This window comes from Dryobates pubescens, chromosome 16, assembly GCF_014839835.1.
Source record: "Dryobates pubescens isolate bDryPub1 chromosome 16, bDryPub1.pri, whole genome shotgun sequence".
In the NCBI taxonomy this organism is placed as follows: Eukaryota; Metazoa; Chordata; class Aves; order Piciformes; family Picidae; genus Dryobates; species Dryobates pubescens.
This window is the reverse complement of record NC_071627.1, coordinates 13713284-13731020: the sequence shown is the minus strand read 5'-3', so window position 1 is coordinate 13731020 and position 17737 is coordinate 13713284. Positions and strand designations below refer to the sequence as shown.

The following is a 17737-nucleotide window of genomic DNA, read 5'->3' as shown; positions in this document are numbered from 1 at the left end:
GGAGTTTCCTGCCTGGGCACGGCTGAGTGTTGCCTGTTGCTGTCTTGGTCCTGCTGCTCTGCTTGGAGCTCTCCTTGGCTTACCAGTGGAGGAGTGTCTTGCACTGGTGGGGATGAAACCCCTGTGCTATGAGAGTCTTTTCATTAAAGTGGTTTCTCATGAAGCTGGAAACTATCACTGAGGGGAGGAACACTTGTTCTGCCCTGATGTGCCCATCCTCTCCTTGGTGCTGGTGGCTGCATCCATGGCTGCTCAGGGAGCTGCTTCCTTCAGCTTCCCCCACCTCCAGCATCGACTCAGGAAAGAGCTCAGGTTGATGCCAAACAGCAACTGTACTTTGTCCCCTTTGTCACACAGGATCTGGACTGCCCAGGGAACACTGCTGTCCGCCTGGACAGGGTCAGCACTGGGGACAGGCTGAGCGTGCCTAGGCTTGCAGGAACTCAGCCACATCCCTCCACAGTGTATGATCAGAAACCATCCCCGTCACTCCTGAGAGCACGAGGTGTTCTCCTGAGGCATGGTGGGATGTGCCATGGTGAGAAGCATGAGGTTTGTTTTCTCCAGGCTGTCACAGCAGGTGTCTTGTGAGAGTCTTGGTCTCTCCCACCACCTCGCTCCAAACCCTGGTTTCTCCTGGAGAAAAATGGACAGATTGCTGTGTTCACCTGAGTGTGTGCAGCTCCTCCCCCCTATGGCCACCAGCTTGAGTTTCCAACACATGAAGACATCGGTGACAGAAGTGTCACCCTGCACCAGCTTTGAATTTCCCCTGGTTTTGTGTTGTTGGCTGCTGCCAGTTCTGGTGGTTACGAGCCTCTAGCCCACAAAGAAGCTTTGCAGCTGTCCCTGCAGATCACAAGATGCTCTGTGAAGTTGGATGTGATTGCTTCTGTTTAAAGAGGAGGAAGAACAGAGGTGGGGTGACTCTTCAAGGTCATAAATGAATCAGTGGTGGAGTGGGGGAGGGAGCCTCCATGGAATGACCCCTGCAATCAGCTCTGATGGCCTGTCACACAGGATGTGTCCTTGCAACATGAAAGCTCCTTGCTCTTCCTGAGGCTGCCTAGAGAGCATGCCCAGGAGGCAGGGCACTGGGACCAGACATGGGGAACTCCACGGGTTTCCCAGTTTCTTTATTGAGTGACAATGAAACAGGAGGGAGTTGGTCTCTTCTCTCAAGCAACCAGCACCAGAACAAGAGGACACAGTCTCAAGCTGTGCCAGGGGAAGTTTAGGCTGGAGGTGAGGAGAAAGTTCTTCACTGAGAGAGTCATTTGCCATTGGAATGTGCTGGCCAGGGAGGTGGTGGAGTCACCATCCCTGGAGGTGTTCAAGAGGGGATTGGATGTGGCACTTGGTGCCATGGTTTAGTCATGAGTTCTGTGGTGACAGGTTGGACTGGATGATCTTTGAGGTCTCTTCCAACCTTGGTGATTCTGTGATTCTGAGGGGCAAGCTGCTGGTGAAACCCCTGCTGCTGCGAACAACCAGCTGGGCTACATGGCCAAAGTCTCTGGTAAGCATCTCCTCTGTCAAACCAAACAGGTTTTCTTTGGCTCATCCTATTGACAGCTCTCATGGACCTCTGCAAGGAGACCTTCAGTCTCCTGACTGAAGCTGTGGAGATGAAGCAGGCATCTGTGCTCCGCTCCTTCTGGGTACCCACTTTGGTGGAGCTGTGAACCTCTAGAACCCTGTGTCCTCCAGGACTGGATGCCTGCTTGAGGCTGTGTGAGATGGCTCCAGCAGGTCAAAAAGGCAAGATGGGCTTGACCATGGGTAACTGAGAAGTCCCTGTTGACGGTGGTGATGGGGTGGCTCTTGTCTTGGGATCCCTCTAGGCTTGAAACAAGCATCTTTCCATCTCCTTGTGTGATCTGGACCATCTTTCATGCCCTGTCCTTCATGTGACCATGCAGTCAGGGCCCAGACAGCCAACCCTGTGGCCATGAGGGACCCTGTGCCCCCTGCCAGCAGCACAGGGGCACCCAGCTGCAGTTCAGTGGACAGGGCATTGCTGCTGCGGGCAGGGGCTCTGTGCCGGGACAGGGCATGGGCACAGCAGCACTTCCCGAGGCTGTGAACAACCTCTGCTGCTCTGCATCTCACCAGTGGATGTCACACTCCTCCTCCTCCTGGCAGCAGGCACCTTTTGGGCTGTTTTTAGCTGCTGGAGGGCAGGGAGAGGGGGTGCCACTTCCAAGATGCTACAAATCATAGATCAGAAGCTAACAGCTTGTCCTCCTCCCCACCCACAGACACAGCGCCCGGGTTGCTGCTGAAGGGGAGCCAATGGCAGGACCTGCCTGTGCCTCTGGACCCCCAAAGGATGATATGGGCACTGCCAGGCCACTCAGCTGACAGGCTACTCAGCTGCCCACCCAGCAGTGGGTTCTGTGCCCATGTTCCAGTGCTGCTCCAGAGAGGGCTTGGGAAGCATCACAGTCAGGAGCTGTGCCGTGTTTGCTTGCAGACATAATTAGGGCAGTGTGGATCTGCAGGATGTGAGCAGCTCAGGGACCTGCAGCCAGCACAGCTAAAGCCTCTTGAAAATTTTCCACCTCTCAAACCAATGCCTGGACCTTTCTGCTAAGTCCTGGTTGGGCAGACAGTGAGTGGCCACCACCTGTCCGCTCCCAACACCCTGCTTGGCAGCTTTCAGAGGTGAGGACAGCAGGGACAAATCCACCAGCAGCTGGCTGTTGAGTCTTTCTTTCACCTCCTTCCCTTTGCAAGGTGAACTTCATCAGCTGGTGGAGAAAAGTCAAGCACTGGCAAGCCATTGACACTGGTGTAAGGAGAGAGGTTCAGAGAGCTGCTTATTGACCTTCTGGAGAGCTGCACACTGGGTTTTGCCCAGAGCAGCCTCGTGCAGTCTTGCTGCTGCTCTGAAGTAGCTGGAGCAGGGTGGTGCCTGGCCAGAAATAGAGAAGTATTTTTAAGTGAAATGTATTCACTGTTTTTCCTTCAGACAGATTGTTGGGTGTTTGTGGAAGTGTCATTAGAAGCAGCTGGTGGTGGAGCTGGGCTGAGCAGCAGCCAGTGAATGGACACCATAGCCACTGCATCAGAGGTTACCCAGATCTCCTCCCTCTCCTCCTGCTCTTGCCACCTGATCCTGCCCTGAGGGCTGTGGTGACAGCCCAGGAAGGGACTGGAGAGGATCAGAGCTGACAGCAGGCTTGTGACATTTTGAGCCAGACTCAGAACTGGCCTTGGCACCTCTGAGTTAGCACTTACAAGGTCTGAGCTCTTGTACCAGGTCCAGAGTGGGTGTTGCTGGCAGGTGACATTGCCACTTCTCTGAGGAGAGACCCCCTGAAGGCTGGAGATGACACAAGTCATTCTCAGGCTGCTGCATGGCCATAGGGATTCCTCAGGGGGAGGGGAAGGGCACTGGGCAGCCCCTGCTCAAGTAACCCTGGTTTGGATCTTATTCCTGTGGGGCTGTGGCCTCTACAGCAGATAGCAATAAAGCTGATCACAGATGTCACTGCTGCCAGCCCCTGCCTGGCTTTGTCTCTCCTTTCTGGGACTTTCACCCTCTGTAGTGCAGTGAAGAACCACAGAGCACCGAACCCTGCTCCACTGGGCTCTGCCCAGCCAGGGCACTGCAGGGATGTCACTTTCATTAAGACAAGAAATGAGTTTCCAAGTAGCAGTAGATCTGAGCACCACCTCACAGGCCTTTGAAAGCTGCTTTGAGACTTCTCAGCTGGTCTTTACCCACATCTGACCAGAGAAAACATCAGCCTTGAGTTAGCTAATTAACAGAGAAGCAAATACCAACCCTGTTGCGAGGAGACATCACCTCTGAGGGTTCCCAGCTGCTCCTGGCCAACAGCAAGTGCCCACAGCTCATCTGGCCAAGCCAACCAGCTTATAAATCCTGCTGCTGGTGGTGGGGGTAAGTGTTCCATGAACGTGTCTCTGTGTTGTGGAGTTAATGTGGCTCAGCTGTTTGATGCTGCTTTTTTCTTTGATCACATGGTGCTTTGGGAGTTGGAGGCTTGAGTTTGCTTCTCCAACAGAAGCTGGTGTGAAAGGATGTCTGGAGAGCAGGATCCAGGCTGTTTGTGGAGCCCAGCAAAGAGGAGCATCATGGAAAGGCACAGTGGTGCTGGAGTCCTTGGGGTAGGGTTACTCTGTGCTGGCAAACCAGTTGCCATAGAATCACAGACTGCTTTGGGTTGGAAAGGACCTTTAAAGCTCATCTAGTCCAGTGCTGCTGCAGTCAGCAGGGGCACCTGCAACTAGAGCAGGTTGCTGGACAGATGGGCAGAGTCCAAGGGCATGATATTTAACACATCCAAGTGCCGGGTTCTGCACATTGGCCACAACAACCCCATGCAGGGCTACAGGCTGGGGTCAGAGTGGCTGGAGAGCAGTCAGGCTGAGAGGGACCTGGGGGTGCTGGTCGATGGTAGACTGAACATGAGCCTGCAGTGTGCCCAGGCAGCCAAGAGGGCCAATGGCATCCTGGCCTGCATCAGGAACAGTGTGGCCAGCAGGAGCAGGGAGGTCATTCTGCCCCTGTACACTGCATTGGTTAGACCACACCTCGAGTACTGTGTCCAGTTCTGGGCCCCTCAGTTTAGGAAGGATGTTGACTTGCTGGAACGAGTCCAGAGAAGAGCAACAAAGTTGGTGAGGGGTTTGGAACACAAGCCCTACGAGGAGAGGCTGGGGGAGCTGGGGTTGCTTAGCCTGGAGAAGAGGAGACTCAGGGGTGACCCTTATTACTCTCTACAACTACCTGAAGGGAGGTTGTAGACAGATGGATGATGGTCTCTTCTCCCAGGCAGCCAGTACCAGAACAAGAGGACACAGTCTCAGGCTGTGCCAGGGGAGGTTCAGGCTGGATGTTAGGAAAAAGTTCTATACAGAGAGAGTGATTGCACATTGGAATGGGCTGCCTGGGGAGGTGGTGGAGTCGCCATCACTGGAGGTTATCAGGAGGAGACTTGATGGGGTGCTTGGTGCCATGGGTTAGTTGTTTGGGTGGTGTTGGATTGGTTGCTAGGTTGGACGCGATGATCTTGAAGGTCTCTTCCAACCTGGTTTATTCTATGTATTCATGGAGGTTCCATGGACTGTCTCAGCAGTGGCACAGACCAGTGTCCTCACGTGCTCCCCTCTGATGGGAGGTGGTGTTTGTCTGGGAGCTGTCTGTTGTCCTTATTTGGCTCCTGTTTGCAGCTGGAACCAGTGTGTTTCTGGAGGCGCTTGCTGGGCAGTGCCACCTTCATGCCTTGGCTGCTGTTGCTGTAGCCAGGGCACAGGTGTTCCTCTGAACTCCAGATCCAGGCTGTGCTGCTGCTCTTGGGAGGAGCTCAGGAGATTTGCCTCCATAGGTAAAACTCAACCCCTGGGAATTTCCCTCTTTGGAGGTTTTTTCCTGGTTCTTGTTTCTTTGTGACTTCAAGATTTTTATGCTTACTCAGGACTCTTCCCTGCCCATGTAAGAGTCTCCAGGGCTGAGGTGGGTGCTGGGTGAGCTGCTTTCATCAGGGAGCAGTGCTGGGCGTCCTCCACTCCCACTGACCTCAGCTTCCAGGAATGCACAGCGGGCCCTGCCTTGTGCAGGAGACAGCTGGGGCAAGGAGACCTTCTCACCTTGGTTTCCTAGAACAGCAGAGCTTTGGGAGCTCGTGGTATACATGATAGGGTGAGCAAAGCTCTGCCTGTGCAACCTCACCTTGTGAATCCATCTCAGGGGAGAGGAAAAGCACCCAGAACTTCAGACATCCTGTGAGTCTGGAAACAGCCTGAGCATGAGGGCAACTCTGTTAGTCCCTTCATGACAGGAGATGATGCAACAGGACTTCACAGCTCATTTCATATCTAATTAGATGCCGAGGACTCTCCATAGGAGACGTTAAATGTGCTCCAAAGGAGAGGATGTTTGCATCCTAATAGACAACAGAGAATCCAGACATGAGCTAAGTCCCTTTGAGACCAGGTTTCCCTTGCCTGCTCTGCAGTAGGTCTCCTGGGTGTTGCCCTGATCCAAACAGCTTCATTCCTGCTCTGTCTTAGCCCCTCAGCCCGTGCTGGGGTGTGCTGGCAGCAGATCTCAGCCTCCTTGGTAAGGAGAAGTTGGGATGCAGGAGGAGAGATGCTTCAGGAGCCCCATGGTTGAGGGGGATTGGATGAGGCCTTGAGCATCCTGGTCTAGTAGGAAGGTGTCTCTGCCCATGGTATGAGGGTTGGAACTGGATGGTCCCTTCCTACCCAAACCATTCTACAATGTATGAACTCTTTGCAGGAGCAGCATGGGCCCCTTGGCTGTGGGAGCCAAGCTCTAGCTAGGAGGGAAACTCCTGCTTCAGCTCCATGGAGTTTCAGCAGGATCCATGCTCGCTCCTGTGTTTCACAGCAGGAAGAAGCTGCCTTCCTGGTGCTGCAAGGAGTTTGAAGTCCAGCTCTGGTGGAGGCTGGAGGTGTCTGTGGACTTCAACAACATTTAGAGTAGGTCAGGCTGCTTCCCATCACCAAAGGGAGACAAGGCTTAGTGCCTCCTGATCTGACTACCAGAGCTTGCCCTGGTGTCCACAGCTTGCTGTGACTTTGAACTCGTGCTGTTGGGCTAACTGGTTTCAGTGCTGCCTGCACTGGTCCCCACCCGTTGCAGTTCCTCTGTGCTGCTCTTTTGTGCCAGTTTTCTGCTAGTGATGTTAAACAAGTGCATTGCTAGGAACATCTGTAGGAGCAGAGCCTGAGTGGACTGCTCTGAGCAGGAGGCTGGGTTAGATACCTCTGGAGTCAGATAACTCTGGTGACCCTAAATCAGAGAATGAACATTACACAGCCAGCACCACATGGAGGCCTGAGAGCTCCTCAGGTGTATACCCACACTGACCATAGTGATGCCACTATCTTCTCCACCATCAAGTCTTGCAACTTATGACTCCTTCCCTTCCCTCTGTGCATCCAAGATTGTGTATCTAACTGCTGATGGGATTTTCCTAGTACACCTCCAAAAGAAGATTCCTTCCTTAGGCTAGCAGCTCTGTTTGACTCCATGTGGAATCTTTTGCTCCTGGTTGGCCTCTTCAGCAGACACAGAGCCTGCTCCAACTCTTTTTAAATGATCAGCTAAAATTATCTTCTTGACCTGCTGCTCTGAACCTATCTGCTTGCTACTCCCACACTGAGGCAAGTTTAACACTGGTGCTCTTGCTTTCAATCTTCTACTTCGCTCCTTTGCTTCTTTCATATCTGACCTGCCTTCTTATCCATGACCTCTAGCCCTTCTCTGTGGCCTCTAATGCTGCCTCAGACACCTTTCTTATCTCTTCTCCAGCAGCCACCCACAGACCTGCCTTTGAGATGTGCTCAGAATACTGTGAGCAGTGGGGCAGGACTGAGGTGTTTGAGCATTGCTGAAGATGTAACTCTTCCCCATCTTGGTTCCCTGCCCACACTGAGGAGGAGGACTGGAGTGCTTGTTATGAGGAAGCAAAGCACAACAAAACATTTTCCATCAAAACCTGCAGGTGGAAACATGTCTTCAAAGCCTTGCAGTCCAGCTCACTACAGCTCTTCCTTCTGCCCTTCTTTGTACATACCCTGCTTTCTTGCTCTGGATCTAACCCAACGTGTTGCACTCCTTAGGGCAAGGGCTGTCTGCTCTGCACATCCTCCAGCTTGCTCCAGCAATCTCTTCATGGCTCCTGACACAGGGAGGAGGGTGAAGAGAGGCCCCAGGCTTGAGGGACAGGTGCATTGAAATGCAGCTGGAGTAAAGCACAATGCAGTGATGGTTGAGAGCACAAAAGAAAATGATTCCACTGTTGTATGCAACATAATTATTGTTGGGTTATTAACAGTGGGAGACAGCCCCCCACTGACACCAGAGCAGTGTGAATGCTGCTGTCCTGTGCTGTCAAGGCTGGAGATCCTCACAGCCCTTGCATCTTCCAGGCCCCAGCACACTGAATGTCCTCAACTGGAGTGAAACTGGTACTGCTTTGGAGATGTTCTCATCAAACCCATCGTGGAAAGGCCCTGTTGGAATGTTTAATGGGAAGAGATTGGCCTGAGTTGTTCAGAACCACTGAGCAGTGCAGAAGGGCTGCTCAGCAATCTTGTCTTTGCAAGGTTTCTCTGTACAGGACCATAAATCACAGAGCCTAGTGAGGAACCACTCTGCAGTGAGCCTGGTCAGCAGCCTCTGAGTGCTGATCTAGGGCTCTCATGGGGAAAACATGTGGCTGTAGGACTACTTTGAACTTCACCCTGATGGCAGTCATGAGCAGTGCACATCAACTCCAACTGATAGCTGTAGAGGAAGTCCTTGCTTTAAGGTGGAAATTGCAGGGCTGGGGTAGATGAGCTTTGGCAGTAAGTAACTGTGAGGGTAAGAAGTTGCTCCTCTCAAGTACAGACGGTAACATCTATGCTTGTGCTCTGTTCTCTCATTGCTGCTTTGAACTTTGTTTCCTGTTTGATTGTTCCTTTAATCAAAAGAAAAAGAACTCCAATTAAGGTATCTTGCAGAGTGGTTTGTGTCAAACAAGGCTGCTGCTGTGCCCTTGAAGCAGCAGGGACACCGAGGCCTGGCTCGCACAAAGGGGTGGATCAGGCTTCTTGGATGAAGGCAGCAAGAGCTGAGTTTGGTTGATGCAAATCAGAGTGTTTTTATAAAGTGAGATTCTGCTGTTGGAGATAGGCCAGGAGCCTGGCATGGGCACTGTGGTGGTGTTTGGGGAATGCAAAGGGCGGCTCCGTGGCTGGGCTTACCCAGGCGTGTCTATGCACGTTCTCTTGGTGGAGCAGCCACCTTCTGCATGTGCTTCTGCTAAGGCACCCAGCAGCACAAGGAAGCTGCAAGAGCAGTTGCTTTGGGCACAGAAGGGTTGATGGCTTGGGAAGTCTGTGCTGAGTGTACATCTCGTCTAAGCTGTCATCTTAGGATGTTGATATTAGAAAGAAGTCTTAGACTGGATGTTAGGAAGAAACTCTTTACAGTGAGGGTGGTGAGATGCTGGAGCAAGTTGCCCACTCCCTGGAGATGTTCAAGGCCAGATTGGATGGGGCCTTCAGCAACCTGGTCCAGTGGAAGGTGTCCCTGCACATGGCAGCAGGGCTGGAACTCGGTGATACCTCCCTGCCCAAGCCATTCTGTGGTTCTATGACTCTATGATTGCAGGAACAAACTTTTAATAAACAAAAGAAATTAATCTGTTGAGAACATTAAAAGTGCAGGCTTTGAACTGAAAGAAGATGACCTTGGCAGGATGGAGGCAGACAGCTCACCTGAATCTCCACTGCACTTCATGGTGGAAATCAGCTGCAATATTGAAACTTGGAAGCAGAGACATGGGAGCTCCTGTTGCATGTGCTTGATACAGGTCAGTACTAGGAGAGATTTAAACCTCAGACAGCAGCTACCCTGGTGATGCTTTGTACCAAACAGGCTCTTCTTTTTTTTTCCTTCTCTCCCCAGGAAGGAGAAGCTCTAGGTGTGTGCAGCAGGAATGGACACCATGAACAAACCCTGCTTTGAGTGACAAGGCACACGCCTCTATGGTACTGGTTTGGGGATAACTGTGAGGGACCAGAGAATGCCAGGTTGGAAGGGCCCTCCAGGATCATCTGGTCCAACCTTCCTAGGTAACAAGAGAGTTGAAATGAGCTGGCCCAGCACCCTGCAAAGCTGAGCTTTAAAACTGTCCAGTGTAGGGGAATCTACTGCTTCCCCTAGGAGATGATTCCAATGCCCAACTGTTTTAATGGGAAAACATTTTCTTCTGGAGTCCAATGGAATCTCCCTAGCAGTAACTTGTCCCAGTCACCCCTTGTCTTTGACAGGCTGTCATGTGGAGGTAGCAGGGTCACTACTCAATGCTGATGGGATGGATGGAGATTTGTGTGTGTTCAGGAACTGAAGTCCCTTGGGTGCAGAGCAGGGCTGGCCAAGACCAGCACCTTGCAGAGCTGCTGCTGTGCAAAGCAGAGATCTGCTAAATAGAATAGAATAAAATTAACCAGGTTGGAAGAGACCTTTGAGATCATCAAGTCCAACCCTTCATCCAACACCATCTAATCAACTAAACCATGGCACCAAGCACCCCATCCAGTCTCTTCCTAAACACCTCCAGTGATGGTGACTCCACCACCTCTCTGGGCAGCCCATTCCAATGGGCAGTCACTCTTTCTAAGAAGAACTTCTTCCTAACATCCAGCCTAAACCTCCCCTGGTGCAGCTTGAGACTGTGTCCTCTTGTTCTGGTGCTGGTTGCCTGGGAGAAGAGACCAACCCCCACCTGGCTACAACCTCCCTTCAGGTAGTTGTAGACAGCAGTAAGGTCTCCCCTGAGCCTCCTCTTCTCCAAGCTAAGCAACCTCAGCTCCCTGAGCCTCTCCTCATAGGGCTTGTGCTCCAACCCTCTCCCCAGCTTTGTTGCCCTTCTCTGGACACGTTCCAGCAAGTCAACATCTTTCCTAAACTGAGGGGCAAGTGCTTGTTCTTGCTCAGGGCAGCCTGGTGCCTTGTGCCCTTCCTTCTGCTCTGCACCTTTGCAACCCTCTGCTTTGCCTCCCAGGATGGAAAATGACCAAACCAGGGGAGCTGTGCTTTTGGAGCCCCTTGGGCACGTGTGAAGAGCTGCAGATGAGCAGAGGCTTGGGTTTCATCGCTCTCAGTAAGTGACTGTCTCTTCAAACTGAAAAGAAACCCAAAATGGTCAAAGGACCTGAAAGGGGGATTGGAAGCTCAAGAGAAAATCTTAATTAGATCTCCTTCAACCTGCAGAGGAAGACATTTGGATAAAAATGAAAAGGAGCTTTGTGCTGGCAGGGTTTCAGTGTGAGAATGGAAGAGGAATTATTCACATTTGCTGTTTTTTTTTTTTGAAGCAGGATTACTTTTCTGTGAACTTGTCTTTTTAACTTCTCACCTTGTCAGATAATTGAAGGGCTGCTGGGATGGTGTAGTTGAGTTAACTCTTATCACTGCAGAGAGCAGACACATGTCCATGGTTTCAGAGCACGGGCAGAGTGTCCTACTTAATTCTACCCTCCCCAGGTTAAGTCCTTTCCTTTCCTCTTGTGCTGGGCCAGCCTGACCACCCACCCCCTGTCCCCTTCTCCTCCAGTCTGTCCACCTGCCTTGTGTTTCCCTGTCCCTTTCTCCTGTCCCCCTCTCCTCCCGCCTGTCCACCTGCCCTGTGTTTCCCCGTCCCCTTCTCCTCCCACCTGTCCGCCTGCCCTGTGTTTCCCTGTCCCTTTCTCCTGTCCCCCTCTCCTCCAGCCTGTCCGCCTGCCCTGTGTTTCCCTGTCCCCTTCTCCTCCCGCCTGTCCGCCAGCCTTGTGTTTCCCTGTCCCCTTCTCCTCCCGCCTGTCCACCAGCCTTGTGTTTCCCTGTCCCCTTCTCCTCCCGCCTGTCCACCAGCCTTGTGTTTCCCTGTCCCCTTCTCCTCCCGCCTGTCCACCAGCCTTGTGTTTCCCTGTCCCCTGCTCCTCCCGCCTGTCCGCCAGCCTTGTGTTTCACAACCAGGACCTTTCCTTTGTGGAGATTTATCAATATTTCACACGGCGGTGTCGCCGTTGCTGTAAGATGAGAGGGACTGCTTAGAATCCTTGAATTATGCATTGTGTGGCTGGGGGCAGCTGGGGAGGGTTCTTTTGGACGCAGAGCTCTTGGAGCTGATCTCCAGGGCTTGCAGCTGGAAATCCTAATAATGGATGAGCCCCAGAAGAAACTCAATCAGCGGCACGAGGGGCGGCCCCGCAAAGTGAGGTTCAAAATCTCCTCCTCCTACAGCGGCCGGGTGCTGAAGCAGGTCTTTGAGGACGGGCAGGAGCTGGAGCCCCCAGCCAAGGAGCGCACTCGGCGCTTTCTCCGCCACAGCTTCGAGCCGGGGGACCATTTGTGCGGGGCTGGGGAGACGGCGGAGAACAGGTTCTACCCGCCAGCCAAGATGACTGCCCAGCGCATCAGCATCTTCAAGGAGGATAAGAAATACAGCCTGGCCAGCAGCTCCCCTCTCCTCGGGGACTGCCAGGCAGGGGACAGTCACTGCAGGGTGAGTAACGTCCAGCCTGGGGCTCTCAAACCAGCTGGAAGCCAGCTTCAGCCCAAAGAGTTTTTGTAGCGATGTAGTGACAGGAGTCTCACACTGGAGCCTCATGCAGAGGAAACTCAGTTTTTGTCAGCCCAGGATTTGAAGAGCGTGGCTGGAACTCTTCAGCCTGCATCCCACCAGTTCTGTGCTCTGACTCTGGCAGGATCTGTCTCCTGCAGCAGTGTGGGCCAGTAAGTGAAGAGCACCTGCCTGATGAACTCAATTTTCTTCATGGCTGTTTAGTCCTGAGAAGAGAAGGCTGAGAGGGGATCTTATTAATGTCTATAAATATCTGAGGGGTGGGTGCCAAGAAGAAGGTGCTAGGCTCTTTTTGGTGGTGCTCAGTCACAGGATAAGGGGCAGTGAGCACATGAGAAACTTCTTTACTGTTAGGTGCTGGAGCCCTGAAGCAGGCTGCCCAGAGAGGCTGTGGAGCCTCCTTCTGTGGGGAGACTCCAAACCCACCTGAATGCATTCCTGTGTGATCTGCCCTAGGTGATCCTGCATTGCCAGAGGTGCTGCACTGGATGCTCTTTGAGGATCCCTTCCATCCCTTCTGAGATGATTCTCACTGGTTCATTTGCATCTGCACATCTTGTAGACTAAGATAGAACCTTTCTACCTACACCAGTATCTACACACATTATATATCTCATCTATATTATCACTATAGATAATCCTAACCCATCTAAAAGCAGATATTTTCTTAGCTCTAGTTGAACACTAAAGTTGCATGGCTTCAGCTGGCAGAAGGGTTCATGCCACCAGCAGTGTACCAGGGAGCCTTGGAGTGCGGCATCCTCATGCTCTGGCAGGTCAGAATTCCTCTTTGCCCACTGTGAAAACCCCAGCTTGGTTTTGCTGGCTAGTTTGTTAGCATGTAATCAATGTCATTGATAGAAATGTCTCTTTAATGCCAATAAAAAGCCAATGCATGTGTGATAACTGATAAACTGATTAATTCAAGTTACGCTCATTTCTTACCCTGCCAGATTAGATTTATGTATCTTTTACTGCTGCTAGGCTTTATCAACCAGCTGAACAACTCATCACAGTGATGGCACAAGGGCTCTGTTGATAACACTGATACCCAAGCTCTAAGTGGAGTATTCTAAGACTCCATCTTTCTATATGACATGGTAGAGCCAGCAGACTTGTGAAACTCAAGATGAGTCTGCTCAAAGATGATAAAAAGGAAGATGGTGTGAGGCCAGCTGGTTTGCTGAGTTGATTCTGAGGCCTTCCCTGGCTCCTTCTAGCCCAGTTAAGACTACATGATGAGCAGTTTGTTAGCAGCCTGTTGTCCAGCCCACACCCCAGTCCCACAGCTCTGCTTGGTGTCCCAGGTGCTGGCAGAAAGGTCAAGAGCAGAGAGTATCTCCAGGGAGATGTGTGGTCACTCAACTACACCAAGCATTGCCATGTCAAGTTGTGTTGTCATCCATTGTAGTCTTTGGGCAGATAAGGAAGGTCCCTCTGGCACTCAGAGAGGCTGAAGTTCTTTGAAGCATAAAATGCTCTTTATGGCCTAGATTTGAATGCATTGAAATCTACAAGTTCTTGGTGCTAATCAGAGCTGTGCAGGATGCTCAGCTGGCTGATAGTCGAGCTCTGCACCCTGGGCATCCGTTGCACCGAAAGCATCAAACCATGCTGAACCTCTGCTGCCTGCAGACAGCACTGATGGGATTTTATCCACACTGTTAATTTGTTCTGTGCTCTTGGGTAAGACTCATCTGTTCCCTGCTTCCCCCAACCATAAATATCTTGAGTAATCACCTGTCCAGTACCAGTGCTGCATTGTATCAACACACATTTAGCATTTGGAGACACCGTGTCTCTGTAACAAACATGAGGCTTTTAAAGCCTTCTGCAGAGGGTAAGGACCTGCTCTCCCCTGCCATCCCCTCTATGAGTCTCCCCATGGAAAATCAGGAAAGCCATCAGCCACCTCACCTCAGCTGATGTGGCTCTGGCAGGGTATTTCCCTAGGAGAAAGTCTCCTCTTGCATCACTTCTTGAAACAGACACTTAAAGGGAGTGAATTATGCAGAGTGTGTAAGACAATAGGCTGTGGTGACTGCCATGTGATACCTGCTGCCAAGGGAAAGAGGGACCAGGTCAGCAGAATGCTGCTCTCAGAAATGTTTGGCCATGTCAAGCTTGGCTTTAAAGTTGTTAGAAAACAACATAAATCCAGGTGTGCCCAGAGCTGGTTACATGGGCTGGCTCCTCAGAGCTAGGGATGCAGTTTAGATTAGAGCATAAGGGGTCTTTATCCTTTTGGACCCTTTTGCCAGCATCAATAAATTGCAAGGGAAGGTCATCTTGAAAAAACCCAGCACAGGCTGCACAGGTCACCAGCATGGGGAATTGATGGACAAAGCCATGAAAAATCCTCTCTAACTTCCCATCCTCCAACCAGTCAACCTTCAAAGAACTGTAGGTGAGTCCCTACAGCAGAGGTTGCTTTCCCACATATGCCAACACCACTGCTCTTAGAATTGTGCCTTTTCTTGTACGTGGGTTGGAATGAGAATCTACATCCCAGAAAGCTTTCCCTATCCAGGCCAATGGCAATGAGGCTCCTAAGCTTGGACCCAAAGTCTTGGTCTGATCTCATGGTCCATTAGGGCTGTTTCTCCACCCCATTCTGCTCAGTGCTCTGGGTGGTGGTGGTGAGATGACTTGAGCTGCAGATGAGCAAGTAGAAGAGATGTTCTTTTGGAAGCCCAGGGATGACCAGTGTTTGTAGAGTGTATTTGTACAGGCAAGACACTGATCAATCCTTCTGCAGGCTTCCCCAATTCTAGATTTTGGCAAGATCATCATCTACACCAACAACCTGAAAATCATCCGTGCCCCAATGGACCAGAAGGAGCTCATGAGGAGAGTCATCCAGACTGAGGGAGTGAGTGACTGGGCCTTTGTGTACCGGGACAGGAAAGAGAGGCTTGGTGGTGGACATAAAAAAGAGGTGGAAATGAAGGCTGCCTGCAACCAGTATGTGCAGGTAAGAGATAATGGAAACTACTCCCTGCCCCCGCCCCAACCTGAAGCTTTTGAGTCTCACAGTCCTGGTTAGACCTCTGAGTGTTCCCACCCAGTCCTCATCCATGTCTGTATCTGGCACTTAACTGAACTTGGCTTAAAAGCATCACTTTGATACTATTTCCTCTCGGGAGAAAGCACCAACTGCAGAGCAGCCTTGAGAGACTCTGGGGACAGCTCTTCTCCTTCCAGATGCTCAAATCTCCCACTTGATTCCTCCCCTGGAGATCAGTGATGTTTGTGTATCTTGGCTCTGGTCCACTTGTTGTTCCCATGTCCCAGGGGAGTTGGGAGCAGCTTAGGGTTTCTCCAGCCTGAGGAGGCTAAACACAGCTGCTCTGTGGCTGAGACTGCTCCAGGCTCAATATCAGCTGGAATGAGGCTGTGCCTTCCACTTGTTTTCTCAGGGGTTAGTCTTTGTTGGTCAGAATCCCAATTACTCTGACCATAATTTGATCCCACAGACAGAGCCTTGTTGTGCAGGGTAAGTACAAAGCATGACAGTTTTGCAGCTCTGAGACTGACCTGTTCTGAGTTCAGGTCCTTCTGCAGCAGGAGCTTGGTGGCTGCCTTGCACAAGGACCTGAAATCAGCCCTAAGAAACAGAGGAGGGATTTTGGCCTTTGGCAGTTTTGAACCAAACCTGATTTTCATACAGACAGCTTTAAGACAGAAGCCAAGATTCATCCCACCTCCAGCAGACACCTACCTGAGTCACCAAAACCTTACTCCTGGCCTTTGAGGGGATAGATGTGGAAAAGGACCTGTGTAAGGTAATTGAGTGCCTTCCTCTGACCACCCTCACTGGAGGATCAACCTTTGGAGAACAGCTTCTGCAAGGCATTGCTTCAGAGACACTTGTTAACCCTGGAAGAACTCAGCAAGGTTCTTCTGTTCTCCTTGACATTTGGGAACTAAAAGTAAACCATGAAGGTCTTAAACCAATGATGTTTGTATGATAGTTGTGGACTTTTCTGTCCACTGGCATTATGAACACTCATCTAAAGCTGAAAAACCTCAGGACAGTTATTCTTCTGAGAGGTCAATTAATTTGCACCACCAAATTCATCAGCAGGCACCAATATGAAACACACCTGGCACCAGCTCCCCAGATCTCAGTTAAACCCTGTTCTATGGTGGCATGTAAAGCACTGATCACTGTGTGGGAATGATGCAGGGTTCTGAACCTGACTGAACCTATGCTGTGCTCTGTGCTTCCAGGTGGACATAAGGAAGCATTTCTGGGCTCTGTGGAAGCACTGAATTTTAAGATGGGATTGGAAGGAGGCTGTCTGGCACCCTGGGAGGGAGTTGCAGGCACAAGGGGACAGCTTGAAAGAAGCTGTTTGTGTTGGTGATGAGGGATGAGAGGAGGAGAGTGAGGAGAAATGCTTGAAGAAATGAAGAATGGCTCCAAATGGGCTTCACAGCTGAGAAGATGGATGGGTGGAGCTGTGCAGATCCTTGCAGGAGGAGAAAAGCTGAAAGTGTTGTGCTAGAAGCTCTGTCACATTACCAACTTGAAGGTGGAGGAGGGCAGATTTAGATTGGATATTAGGAAGAAATCCTTTCCAGTGAGGGTGGGGAGACACCAGAGCAGGGATGCCCCCTCCCTGGAGGTGTTCAAGGCCAGGCTGGATGAGGTCTTGAGCAACATGGGCTAGTGGAAGGTGTCCCTGCCCATGGCAGGAGGTTGGACGTGGTTGATCTTTGAGGTCCCATCCAACCTAAACTTTTCCATGAATTTGTGAACTTCTTATTTTGTAGATGGATCCACAAATTGTCCCCAAATACAGAGGAGCTTTTTTCTTAATTGTCTTACTGTAGAGGATGGGATATTGGCAGAGGGGCATGTCAGGAGCAATAACTACTCAAAACACCAGAATTTCCCACTTTCGGGTGTGCTCCTGCCTCTGGTCTCTGATAACCACTAACAGGTCTGTTTTCATGGTCTCTTTCAGGTCAGAGCTGCTGGAGGTGGTTGCTCCCAGTGTCAGGGGTCAGGCTGTGCCCCATGCTCGCTGTGCCACGGCAGCAAGTTTTCAATGCTGGCAAACAGGTTCAGAGAGTCCTACAGGGCTCTGCGGTGCCCAGCTTGCAATGAAAGCGGGCTGCAGCCCTGCCAGATCTGTGCTGCCTGACCAGGCCCACCCCCCCTGCTGCAGGCTACGGGCATCATCAGGATGTTTTGTTGAAAACATGGAGTTATTTAACGTTTGAGCAGCCTGGACATCAGGACAAGTGATTAAAAGAGGGTAAAGGCACCCAGATGTGAACACTGCAGCTGTCCCCTTGTCTGCTGCACGCACCAGTCTCCCTTTGGATCACCCAGACCCAGCTAGCTGCAGAGACACCAGGGACCTCCTGGCAGCAGAGATCTCCTGAGGAAATATCAGCATTCAGAAGTGAAGGACCTGCAATGAATGTCTCAGCTGGAATCCGCTGGCACTGCCCCTCAGTCAGCACCTTGCTGCCTGGCGCAGCCAGGTCCTGCCGCGCTGGGCACTTGAGTAACATCACTAAAAGCAGCAGAAATTGGTGCTGTTGGGTCACATTGGTAACGTCTGGGTGTAAAGGCTGCCTGTGTGACAAGTGCCTCCCCTAGGTCTGAA

The 17737-nt window shown here is 51.4% G+C and overlaps 1 protein-coding gene across 1 annotated transcript; it reads left to right on the top strand.

Annotated features, from left to right (window-relative positions):
- The first annotated feature begins 11690 nt into the window (after nt 1-11690).
- GRXCR2 (glutaredoxin and cysteine rich domain containing 2) lies at nt 11691-17472 on the top strand. Its single transcript, XM_054168547.1, has 3 exons — nt 11691-12035; nt 14872-15087; nt 17087-17472. The coding sequence occupies exons 1-3, from the start codon at nt 11691-11693 to the stop codon at nt 17264-17266; spliced, it is 741 nt and encodes a 246-aa protein (XP_054024522.1). The 3' UTR covers nt 17267-17472.
- The last annotated feature ends 265 nt before the right edge of the window (nt 17473-17737 follow it).

Bases quoted from the DNA above. Each gene is read 5' to 3' on its own strand.
- GRXCR2 (XM_054168547.1), top strand. From the start codon at position 11,691: ATGGATGAGCCCCAGAAGAAACTCAATCAGCGGCACGAGGGGCGGCCC. The intron at 12,036-14,871 runs GTGAGTAACGTC...ATCCTTCTGCAG, and splicing joins CAGGGGACAGTCACTGCAGG to GCTTCCCCAATTCTAGATTT. The intron at 15,088-17,086 runs GTAAGAGATAAT...GGTCTCTTTCAG, and splicing joins CCTGCAACCAGTATGTGCAG to GTCAGAGCTGCTGGAGGTGG.